Source organism: Dendronephthya gigantea, unplaced genomic scaffold (genome assembly GCF_004324835.1).
Source record: "Dendronephthya gigantea isolate DGI-Jeju-01 unplaced genomic scaffold, DenGig_1.0 000263F, whole genome shotgun sequence".
In the NCBI taxonomy this organism is placed as follows: Eukaryota; Metazoa; Cnidaria; class Anthozoa; order Malacalcyonacea; family Nephtheidae; genus Dendronephthya; species Dendronephthya gigantea.
In genome coordinates this window covers 49,340-62,742 of record NW_021163273.1, presented here as the reverse complement: position 1 = coordinate 62,742, position 13,403 = coordinate 49,340, and the positions used below count along the sequence as shown (strand labels likewise).

At 34.4% G+C, this 13,403-nt stretch overlaps 1 protein-coding gene across 1 annotated transcript; it reads left to right on the top strand.

Moving 5' to 3' along the window:
- Positions 1 to 11,049: 11,049 nt before the first annotated feature.
- On the top strand, positions 11,050 to 12,024 carry LOC114541053. The gene has a single exon (XM_028561042.1). The coding sequence runs from the start codon at positions 11,050 to 11,052 to the stop codon at positions 12,022 to 12,024; it is 975 nt and encodes a 324-aa protein (XP_028416843.1).
- Positions 12,025 to 13,403: the final 1,379 nt, after the last annotated feature.

The following is a 13,403-nucleotide window of genomic DNA, read 5'->3' as shown; positions in this document are numbered from 1 at the left end:
TACATTGACAAAATCATTTATGCTGTAATCTGCAGTAGATTTAATCATAACTACCTAAAATTAAATTGCCAAATTTTTTGGTTTGGAACACTTTTATTATAATAATCACATTAAAACAACTACCCAAAAAGTATTTAACAAATTTTAACATAATTATTTCAATAATATAAATATTTGATATTATTTACATCCATGTAGGGTAAGAATAAATATTGAAAGTTCAAAATGTCTAATTATTATTTGTTCTTGTCTCCAATTAAATTATACCAAAATACCAATACCATTTGTGCAATATCCAACCGACTCAAAGTTTCAACTTGAAGTTATTCACATGTGACACACTGTTTTCATAATTAGTTTAACCAACACATTTGCCATTGCAGTTGATGAACTTTAATGTCCTGTCATTCCAAAGACATTGATAATAAATTTTGAGGTATCTGTTCCATAAAAGCCAATGTCTGTATTCCATAAAAGCCAATGTCTGTATTCCATAAAAGCCAATGTTTATCATTGAGCATCACTTTGCTAACATCCAATGGCTAACATCCAATGACCTTTTTATACTAACGGTAACTAACAGAGCAGACTGTCAATGATTTCTGTTAAGGTATTTCCCATTCATATTTCAACTCCATTTGTTAAGTTTTTCATAACAAAGATCAGTGAATATCCTTGTCATCTGCATAAAAGAAATAATGACATTTCTTGCTGAACTTTATCTTAAGCTCCCTAACCAATTATCCATTGCATCATCATAGAAGAGAACTACCATGTTCTTCTGCAAGCATATATATATCCATATATATCCATATATATCCATATATATATATATATATATATAAAATAATATATATATATATATATATATATATATATACATATATATATATATATATATATATATATATATATATATATATATATATATATATATATATTAATATATTTTAATCTGTGGAAGATGGGATAGATCAGCTGACTTACCAAGCAGCCGGGAAACCAAAGGAGAATAAGTGTTTACCCTCTTACCTCGTTTTTTCATCAGTGATTCACTCTTTGTGGCCACTTGATGAAATTTTGATGCAGTAATCCTGCCTTTCCTTTGTTCAAACCATGCTTGGTTGCTGTTTTGACCTCTAGTTGAAATTTCAATCTTACTTACCTGATTCTTGGTTAACTGGCAGTCTTCAAGTTAACTGGCTGTATGATTCAAGAGAACATTTCGAGGGGTTGCCGTGTTGTTGTTGAGAATGACTCGCAGAAGGATTGGATGGGGCATTCATGTCTTGAAGAGCTTTTTGCAGAACCAACCAGATATTTTTCTTCGCTGGTAACTTTCCATTATATGCACCCTTGCGATATTGTTGCACTGTATGAACATGCTTTCGTAACAAGGCCTATTTTTTTATCCTGTATGTCATATATTCTGCTTTGTTTTCATTTAACAAATCTGCCTTGATTCTTTGTGTAAAAGACTGACTGACTGAAGCACACAGAGTTTTTTTATTTCTTAACTATTTATTTCTTAATTGTTGACAGATCAGATGGCATCTCAAAGTGGTTAGCTCATTTAACTTGCGATTTCTGTGTGAATACTTGACCGATTTTAATAAAAATGTATGGAAAACCCCCCGAAAAACTGACCCCTTGGTCCAATTTTATATGTCCTTAATTTGCTCTTTCTACGAGAAATGACTTCATAGGTGTACTCAACTGATCACACATGGCAAAATCATTAATACCTTTTGCTCTCTGTAGATGCTTCCGCTTGATTTCCACTTGATCACTCATGTTTTTTTCAAATTATTAATCTCTTTCAGTCTTTCTGCTGTCATAATTTTCTTTCTCTTTTCCTTTGGCTCTGATACTTTGTCATCTGAATCCGAACTGCTCACTTTAGATTTAGACCTTGAATAGCCTTTCTTGTAATGGTACATTTCACCAGCTAGCTCTCTTGCCTTAGTGAAAAGCTCCCCTACAACAAAAGTTATGTTTAAACAACCAATTAGATTTAATACACAAATGAAACACCACTTTAAAATGTGAATAATGTGCTCAATAATGTTTCATGAAATGCAGTACTGTACTTTAAACAAGATATCTCTTATTGCAAATCCTATTGTAACTCACATATTTTGCAAGGTCGTAATTATATTTCTATGTCATTCAGAGTTATTCCAATTGATGCATTCATATTAAGCACAATTTTCTATAAATATACCCTTCTTTTGGAGAATATACCTGTACAATATAATTGAATGTATACATGTTTCCACTTGTATACATTTCCAGTATTAGGGCTGTAAATTTTCTCTACCCGTGATGGTTCATTTTTTTATGATTTAAGTGTCTGGCAATCATGTTTTATAAAAACATGCTCATTCTTTAATTGGGGTGGATTGTAAGTACTAAATATAAGCACTTATAATTACTCAAATTCATGCAATCATATTTGATTTTGAAAGTTCATTAGTAGGTGGATGACACTGTACCTCTATGTGCAAGAATACTAGGGTCTTGAAGAGCTATTTTGCCTGCAGCATCAATTTCAGCTTGTTGATAGCTGGTTAAATGGAAGCATTCTTTACCAAATATTTTCACTTTATCCAAAATGTTCTTTTTAGTTGATGTTGATGCATTCAAAATTTATTCATGTGGAAAAATACAGACATAATTTATCTATACCACATTGCTAGCTTATAGTGACCAATGCCAAACTTTGCTTAAACAAGATTTTGTTTTTTGGAGTTTGTTTTTTCTTAAGTCATAAGCTAGTGGAAGTTCAAAATAAAAATCAAAAGCATCTGTAAAACCAACCAGACCATATTGAATACAACCTTAACTTTATGGCATTAAATACAAAGTTAAAATAACTTGGTAAGACTTCAAGGACCCATACATGGTTAACAAATATGATTAAAGCAAAATTGTAAACATCTAAGAACTGATTCCACCTGATTATTGCTTCATTGCTTGAACAAGTTGCACAATAGTAGATTCAGATAAAACAACAGTATAACTACATACTTTTAATTCAGGTCCAATGCTTATTTGACCTCCTTCAATAACTAGAGTTTTTTGTCTCCCAAGTGCTTCTTTTACATTTGCTGTCTCTACAAAACATCCAGATAATAAAAACAAAACATGTGCATGCAGTACGTACCTGCTTTTTTTGATAATTGATCTGATGTTTTTGCAACATTTTCCTAAATTATAAAATTATCAAACTTTGATTATTTTTATTCCTATCTATAACGCCTCAGTCCAAAATGCTATGGCCTATGTGTTGGCCCAGCCAACCCTCTAGGGGCATAACATTGATAGGTGCGTTATCGTTAAGAACTTATCAAACCCTATTTCTCCGATTCGTTTGCACATCCTCCCTAAAAATTACTCAGAAATATGAAAGAATGATAATATGTAAAATTCAGACATTTTAAAGACAACAGAGAACAAAAAAGCGACAGAATAGGGAATTTCTAAAGTATATGATTGCTATAGGTATGAGATAACAAAGCAACCTATTATTTTGACTCATGTTTTGACTTATAATACAAATGCAGCTTCTCACTAAATTTGAATATACTATTTAAATCGTCTTTTCAAGCTCTATTGTTTGGTGCTATTAGAGTTTGAATCTGTTTTTCCTTTCTATGTATACTATTTTCCAACTCTTTAGTGTTGAGTTCCTCAGCAAACAGCACTGGGCAGTATGTCTCAGGTGTAGATGGCATTTTCTGCAAAGATTACCTTGTGATGGATAACTTTTTACTTTTTCCAGACAATTAAAAATTGACTCACATTGTTTGTTAAGAATTTTCAAGCTTTCTTCCTGTGCCTTAATCTGGTTTTCAGTTTTTACAACGTATCTTATTAATTGTGTAATATTTTCTTCCTCATCATCATATCCTATGTAAATATTTTCGTCAGAATAATCCTCATAGTCGAGTGCAAAGTTTATATGATTGATTGGATCAATTCTTTTGCTTGCATAAAAACGGACAAAACTAAGTTGCTTTTTGCAATCAGCTGAAGACTATCGAGTATCACATAAAAATTTTCCATGCTTCGAAGATAGTGGCTTTGTATAAGGTTACAATTCTTTTCATCCAGATGAAAGCAATCCACCAAATCTTGGGTGTGTGCATCGGTGGATTTACTTTTTTGTTAGGCGTTGGTGTATGTAATTAAAGACATACAATGGTGCTTATACCTTGTTTTCAATAAAGGCTTGGACAACATTTTCCTCATATATTCACCTAACTATATTGAAAGGAAACATAAAAATAAATATTTCCAGCCTGCGTAATTTTGTATGCATAATTGGCGGTTTACTACAATTTAATGATGTGGCGTTTTCTAAATTCTTGATAATGACCATTTCTTTTTATTGCAATTAAGTATAGCTTTCAATTAAGTTATAGCATCTAACCAAGTCATCTTTCATACAACCAGTATCTAACCATTTCTTAGAGACAGACATTGGTAAAAGGTTATTGATACTGCAGTATTGAGCATGCCCTTTCACATCAGAAGAAAAACAAGGGTGCTGAGAATAAAAATCAGCATTAGGGAAGAGCTCTGTGTAGGTAAAAATCCTCTATAGCTCCATTAGGCTATTGTTACACACTTCTACAAAGGACACGGAGCTATACAAGCAGTTTCCAGTAGTGTCAGATCTAAAACATGAATAAAACTTGGTTTTATTACACCTAGGTATATCTTACTCAGTCACTTAGGTAAAGATAAATAAATATTCACCTGGTAATAGATAGACTTAATAGCAAAAACATCATGTCCCACTTTCATGAACCATTAAGTGTGAATAATTGGCAATATATTTATAGAATTATTATATAAAAAACACTAGTTCATCGTTTAAAATGTAATAAGGAAATATGGCCACTTCTATGCTTTACTGCTGTGTGTTTTGAGTAATTATTTTTGAAATTAAAACACAGTTCAGTGCTCTAAGCTTTGCCTTAATACACTGGGTTGTACATTTCAACAGAAGGTATTAGCTATACACAAAGTTCACATAAAGCATTATTACATTCCTCGATTCCTCTTGATGTGTATGCATACGCTGCAGTTATATGCAAATTAAAGCAAAATCCTATGTAAATTTCAACATGCAACATGTAAATTTCAACTTTATAGCTTGTGCAGCTTGACAGTTCTAACACAAATTACACAATCACCAATAAACAAATGCACAAATTCTTTGTAAAATATTGTTATGTTCACCTTAAGGCCATACAAAACTTCTTTGTTGTCTTCCCTTTGTGTTTTAAAATATTGCTGATCGCCTTTTTCCAAAACACATCTCACAGCATTGTAAAGATCTGACATGATTAATAAATAGTTTTGATAATAAAATTTTTCTTTCTAGTTTAATAATCGTTTGCATTTTTGTTGCTGTCAAAGCTACAATGACGTCGATCAGAAAGGCCAAGGACCCTTGCTGTGCACACTGTCAGGTCAAGGTCAGATCACACTGATCGAGCAGAAAAATACAACCAATGAGAATTCAGATAGATTTTGAATTAGCTAATTGAATAGCCCAATTTCGAGCCCCTGATCGCTTCACCGATCAGAAACCCCCCACAGATTGCACAAAAAGAGGGACAGCCAATCAGATGACTGGGATTTGATGATGAAACGAGCAAAATTCATGCATAAGACCGCTTTTCTGCACGCTCGTGCTTGAAGGCCTGGTCACTGAACCCTTTTAATAACTGGACTGCCAAACATCACCTAGTGACATCACCTAGTGACATCACTTAAATACATTGCACTGTTTAGCAACTGGACTGTTAGTTCATTCACACACTTTTCTTGACAATTTTTACCTTAGTCGCCTAGTCATGCCAAGTTGTATTTCAAACTAATTTGCATACATCAAAGCAAAACAGGCTATTATAGCGATAGATTTAGAGCTCTCAGTAGACACACCTTTTTTTGCTACGGCTGATGCTCCGCTGGTCCTTGTGAAGGGTGACTCTATTGATCGGGCAAACACTGAGATGATGAATGTGAGATGGAGGTTTTTCCACTTCTGGAAACAAATCCCACAGTCCGCCCAAGTTAAAATGGACGCGTGCAAGCACTGCCTTGCTAAGTTTATTTTTAAAAAGATTGTGTAATTAGCACTAGAATGACAATGCTACTATCAGACAAGGATACATGTGTGTCTAAGCAGACACTAAATACAACATTACAATTAATTTTAGCACAAAGCTCACTGTCATTACTCACATAGAAATACTCAAAGCATGGCGAAATATTCGCTTCAAATGAAACCAATAATATTCATACAGGTTTAGTTTTATATACTTGACATCTGAAACATTGTTTAAATTGTAAATATAGGCATTATAATGTGAAATTCACATTACTCACTGATCTGTATTATTATAAGTCATGATTCTATAATTCGTTTTAAGTCTCAAACTTAGGTGAGTAATGTCGGTTTTCATATAAAGACTGCTATTTCTAACACATAAACACATTGTATTGACAGAGGGCATGTATATAAATCACAGTTAATGTTTTCCATTGGTATTTAGCGAATAATATTCTAAAAAATTTAAACATTTGTAGCAAGTAATGTACTGAAAAGTGCGTTTTGCGTTAATGAATTAATAGTTTTAACGTGGCAGTTACATAAATATCCGCTAATATTTTGTTTAAGTCCGCTGATCGTGCAGGAATCTGTTACAGCTGTGTCTTGATAGTTTTAAGTGCTTTCATAGCAACTTTACTCGTTTGCGATGGGTCATTGTCAATGACAAATATGTGGCTTCCTGGATGTTTACGACAAGCTTTTGCAACCTGATGTTGAAATGATCCCTTAATGAAATTGGCAAAAATAGTCCATTCATTTTTTGGTAATTCCCAAAATAACCCCTTTGCCATAGGCGATGGCGACCATGACGTGCACTCGTCGGCCACCAGCCAAATCCTTGCTCCCAGTGCCTGTGTAAACCTGCCCCTCGCCTTTTTGGCACCAGACTCTAGCATTTCCAGTTGTTTTTGCTGTTCTCAGTGGGTTGTACTTGTGTACAAATGAGACCCAATCAAGAAAGAATGAAACTTCATTTGTCCAAAAATGTTCGTTTACTCTCATGGATTGCTGGATTTTTCTGCCAAATTTTTTTCTCATTTTTTTATCTTTATCTGACAATATTCCTTTCTTCCTCCGATGCAAAAAACCATAACCATAATGCTCATTCAATATTTGTGAAACTGTTCTTCGGCTGGCTATACTTGAAGCAAGGCCAGACTCAGTCATCAGTGACCTAACAGACACATTTGGTTTGCATAATCTCAATGTTTTTAATGCTCTAAATAAAGAATGCATATTTCGTTCGTACAACTTTCTCGGTCTTCCCGTTCTTTTACATAATCTCTTTGATTGTGTTTTATTGATGGCCTCTTCGCATATTCTTTGGCTTGACGACTTTGATATTTTACACAACTTAGCTATTTCGCTGTATGATGCAAGAAATGGGCATAGGTCTTTTGCGTTGCAGTTATCCTGTCCCCAGGCATTGTTCCTTGGTTTAGTTTGAAACACAAATTGATGTTTTTATCAAGGTCACACTAATTATTAGCCAAATTGCTTATTGACATATTAATTTCTTCATAAATTAATATATGAATCGCACAGCAAGATTGTATATCTTCAAAACGGCACTTATTTAACTGACATGCTGAAACCAATAATATTTAGCATGCTGTCCTATTAACTTTTGGCCAAGACTGTAGTTCAGCCACATTTAGGTAGATTGCTAGCTTCTCTATGGGTAAATGAGAGAAACTTGCACATAGATTTCTTGACCCATTCCATTTTTATTGGCATGGGTGGAGATGGTGGTGGGGGTTTAATGCATTCTCTTGAAACTTTGGTCATGTAACAAATTATTCCTCAGTGGACCTTCCCAAGGATTGTTTTTATTCCATATGACTCCCCTCCCATTAAACATGTAGAATTGAAGAAACTGGTTTTTATATTAAGATGGGTGATTGTTCCCTTACTTCCTGCACCTATAATATTGTATCAAACTAAACCAAGTTCTATATAGAAAACACAAATTTTGTAGCAAGTTGTATTTCCCAACAAATTAAAAATGGCTTTTGCACATAATTTAAGAGCTTTATTTAATCATATTTTGAGTAAATAGGTTGCACTTCGTAAGGTTTTTACAATCACTGTACAAACTTTTCGAAAATTTGTCTTGGTCTAATTAAACATTTTAATTCCAGCGCACCCTCATTCATTTAATTCCAGGGCACCTAAATTCATAAACTTTAATAATAGGCCACACTTTTTATCTAGGAATGTCCACATTCAACTTTCAGAGTTCAGAAATTCAGATCATAGCTTATTGGAACTATAGAACCTTGATAAAGGAAAGCATTTTCACACCCATGTGGAACTTTTGTAAAAATTGCTATGAAAAACTCTCTCCTTTATTGCTGCCGAAGGCAGCATTCTATTTTTGACAGTGTTTTTAGTGCCCAGTTTTTTTGACCGGGCTATTAGTCGATTGGATTGAATTTCGATTTTTTGAATTTTAGATCCAGGGGGGGCAAGGGGGGTTGATCATATTGAAATTATTTATTGGTCGTGACGGCGTTAACGCATGCGTATTGTATGACATTCACATGAGATGTTATTTGTGCACATGTTGATTCTTTTTGATTTGGTGGTCGGCTTGAATGGTTGGACTTTTCAAGGTGAGTTTATTCGTTTTTTGAAATACTTATAATGTATTTAGTTTGCTGTGGAAGTATTCATCAGGGCCACGAGTTCTTTACTGAGCAATCCCGTGGATATCAATGCTCCTTTATGTGTTTATCGGCACTCATAACCGCTCAAGAAATACTTTTTGTTGAGTGGAATTCCATTACAATTGACAGCGTTTTATCGCAAGGAGATAGTATGTATCTAAATGCTTTGGAAAATGATCTGATTCCATGTGAGAGATATTTGTCAGTGGATGAATTACCAACTGTTGTTGCATGGTCGAGAAATGATTTTCAGAGGTTATATAGCCAAATGATTGTGCGAAGTAGGATGCTTCCTGAAGAACAGATAGAGCCCATGGTAGAGCTGAATGAGACAGAAAAACAGCTGAATGAGGCAGCAAAACAGCTCAATGAGCCAACAAAACAGCTCAATGAGGCACTAAAACAGCCCAATGAGGCACTAAAACAGCCCTATGAGGCACTAAAACAGCCCAATGAGGCACTAAAACAGCCCAATGAGGCAACAAAATGGCCCAAGGAGGCACAAAAACAACCCAATGAGGTATCAAAGCAGCCCAATGAGGCAGGCAAGTCCCATATACAGCCTATTAAGGCAAACAAAAATATGTTAGCTAATTTATCTGTGGTTGCAATCAATGAAAAACAAGATGATAGAACAATTTGGTATGTACAGTATGGAACAGAACGACAAGGTTCAATTATTAGAAGGGAGCATGAAGTCGGGGCTCCATATGTGAACTTCAGTTCACTAAAAGTAAACATGCTATTTTAATATTAGATGGTTATATGATGGCTTTGATGCATGATGTAAATTTCTTTTACTATTTATTTGATCCTCATGCTAGAAATTCTGTTGGTATGCCTGACCCTAATGGTACTGCAATTACCTTTAAATTTGCCAGTAAGGATGAATTAGAACACTATTTGAAATCTTTGTCAAGTAATTTAAATGCTTATTTATTTGAAATTGTCCCCATTCAATTGAGAGTAATTGGCATTGAGCAAGTAACTGAAAGCCAAAAACATGTACCAAAACCTAAACCCAAAAATGTTAGAATTCGAGGAAATTCACACTCAAGGTGATAATTTACAATACAGAGCAAAGATTATTACTAGGAGAAATGATTCCAGGTTGAACAACCACCAACAGCTACAACTACAAGGATGGCGTGCTAATTGTGATATTCAAGTGGTTATTGATCACTATGCATGTGTTGAATATCTTACAAAATATGCAGCTAAAGGTGAACCAAGGTCACCAATTTTAAAACAAGCATGTAATGCTATTGTTCAAAATGTTGAAAATAATAGTGATCCTCACAGTGCAATAAAGGAGGTAATGATGAAAACTCTTGTTGAACGCGATTATGCAGCTCAAGAGACAATGCATCATTTGCTGTCACTAAAACTTCATAGTTCATCATTTAAGGTTATTCCAGTAAGTCTGAATGGCTCTCGTAAAGTGCGCAACAATGACTTGATTGAACATGGTGATGTTTGTACTGATAATTCACTTCTTGATGTGTATGCTAAACGTCAACAATTTGACAGTTCACAGGCTGTTATAAATATGAACTTTATTCAGTTTGCCACAACGTACAAACTTGTGAACAATGAACTGAGAAAATTGCCAGACAATGTTATTCCTCGGATATTTCCTACTTTCTCTGCCAATTGTAAAAGTCCAAATTTTGACTTGTACTGCAAATATCAACTGCTGAGATACAAACCTTGGAACATAACCCAAAATAATGCATGGGGTGATCAAGAACCAACAAAGGAAATTTTAATTGATTATTGGCATAAGTTTTTGCAAACACCGTATGGACAAACTCATGTGCCAGACTGGTTTGATAAATTACAAATTGTTATTCAAAGTCAACAGGAACCAGCAGAATACCAAATTGGTGCAGATGGAGCCAATACACAGGAGGAATGGATGATTTTATCTGATCTTCATACTTCATTTTCACCAAATGAAATATCACAGTCAACATATAATTGGAACCAAGAACAATACAACCAGCAACAAATTGATGAAATGCCAACATAGATAAAAAGGAAAAAGGATGATTATGTTGTTAATGAACAGTATGAAGTTGTAGATATAAATAGTTTTAGTGAGATGCAAGCACTTGCTTATAGTATGGTGCATTCACATTGTAATGACATTTGTTGTGAAAAAGAGCCATTACGCCTCATTGTTATCGGGGTAGCTGGGACAGGAAAAAGTTACCTTATTAATGCTATTCATAATCTTTTGCAATGTAAATGTGTCATTACTGCAACAACTGGCAAAGCATAGCAAGCAGTTTTAACATAGGAGGTGTCACTATTCACTTGCTGTTGAAACTACCCATTGCATCGCGAGGTAAAAGAGATTTAACAGGGCAAAGCCTATGCAGACTGCAAGAGAATCTAAGTGGAGTAGAATACATTATTATTGACGAATATTCTATGCTTGGTCAAGTTAATTTTGGTTGGATAAATAAACGATGTAAACAAGCAACTGGTTGTTGCAATAAGATTCTTGGAGGAATATCTTTCATTTTATTTGGGGACCCAGGTCAATTACCTCCTGGAGCAGATAAACCTCTTTATCATGCAAAACCCACGGGTGATGTTGGTAAAGAAGGCCATCAAACATATAGAATGTTTGACAAAGTTGTCAAACTCACAGTCAATCAACGAGTGCAAGGTATGAGTTCTGAACAGGTTATTTTCAAAGATTTATTGTTGCGTCTTCGTAAGAGCCAGTCGACAGTAGATGACTGGAAATTACTCTTGAGTCGCCAACCTGCAGTTGTTTCAAATTTATCTGAATTTGATGATGCTATTAGACTTTTTTACAGCAATGAACAAGTTGCAAATTACAACCATGAGCAAATCAAAAAACTTCGAAATGCTAAAGTAATGCTTATTATGAATTTATGGTCAATTGTAATTGATATCATCTTCAAAAACAACCAACAGCCACCTGCATTACCTGTTGCTGTAATTGTTCAATTTGATAATTATAGAGGACCTTCATTTGAGGAGACCTGTCCATCATGTGTACCAATATGCCCAGTAACTGTTTCGTTAGAGACAGAAAGTGGTTTTCATGAGCGACAGCAATTACCTCTTAGACTTGCTTGGGCTCTAACAATTCACAAAAGCCAAGGTCTGACACTTTCAAAAGCTTGGATTGATATTGGGAAATCTGAAAGGACTGCGGAGTCTCTTATGTTGCAATCAGTAGAGTAAAAAAACTGTCATCTTGTGTGATCGAACCAATGACTTATGAAAGGTTAACAAGCATAGGATCATTATCAAATTTGCAGTTTAGGCTGCAAGAAGAAGATAGGCTAGATCGTTTGGCACATAATACATATATACATGAAACAAATCATGTCTGTTAATAACATCAATGCAGTATCATATAATGCTTTCTAAAATTATATGACTTAGTCTAAAATTTACTGCAATATATACAGTTTTCACCTAACTTACAGATAACAATAATATTTACTTTACTTCACCTTGAATCTTCGATTCTTAGATGGTGAGTATGTTATCATTGTTCCCCTGTATTTTATCATTGTTCCCCATGCCTTACCCTCTTTTGCCTGTCATTTTTATAGATCGTACAGCATATGCCTATCCAACAACATGAAACGGCATACAAGAAATGTTACAGAAGTTGCCAAAGGTACATGTAAAATATGCTATAATGGCAATATTTCAGTTCATCGGAAATGACGACGTCATGAGATGTCATGATAAAACTGAGTTATGTGCTAGGAGAAATTTGTCAAACTCTTGGCTCCAAAAGTTTAAAGGGTGCTTAATTCAATTTCCAATACTCCAATGACTGAAGAAGAATATCATTTTTGTATAAAAATAATGGAATTATCTAAATGTTTTAAAGTACAGAATCTATAAGGAAAAGAAGAAATGATAACTCAGTTTTGTCAGGCATTTCGGATTACCTGGTTGTCTTTCAAATTTGGGGTGAATACTAAAATACTTGACATTACTCATTAATATTCACCACAGTTTTATAATGTTGGTAGAACCATAATAACATGAAAGTAAATTGCACTAATGAAGTAATTTATTTAATATTTATAGATGACCATCTTATTTGCTACGTTCATCATGTCACTCCTAAAAAATCCGGAAGCCTGACGTATATGTCATGTGAGCTTCAAACATCTTCTGCAAACCTCAAAGCTGTCTCCTTTTCCCCAGACAAAGTAAATCTGTTAAAAGCAGCAATGACCAGCAAAAGTCCAGTGAAGATAAAGAAGTTTGATATTAATCGCAAATTTAATAACATCGTCATCAGCAGAAACACCGTTATTGAACATTACGAGGAACCGCTCAGTTTTAAATGTACTGATTCCACTGCACCTGTCGCTGTGTCTGACCTCAATGCCATATCTCCAGGGCAATTGGTCAATATTAAAGCTAAAGTTACCCACATACTGGTTCCAAGTTTGTTAAACTAGATAGTGGAACATTGAAGCAAAGCAGAGCTACTCTGGTAGATCCTAGTGGTTCAATTCAAGTAGTCTTTTGGGAAAAGCTTGTTGATTGCATTGAAGACGAGAAGACCTATAAATTTACGAATTTAAGAGTGA

Bases quoted from the DNA above. Each gene is read 5' to 3' on its own strand.
- LOC114541053 (XM_028561042.1), top strand. From the start codon at position 11,050: ATGTGTCATTACTGCAACAACTGGCAAAGCATAGCAAGCAGTTTTAAC.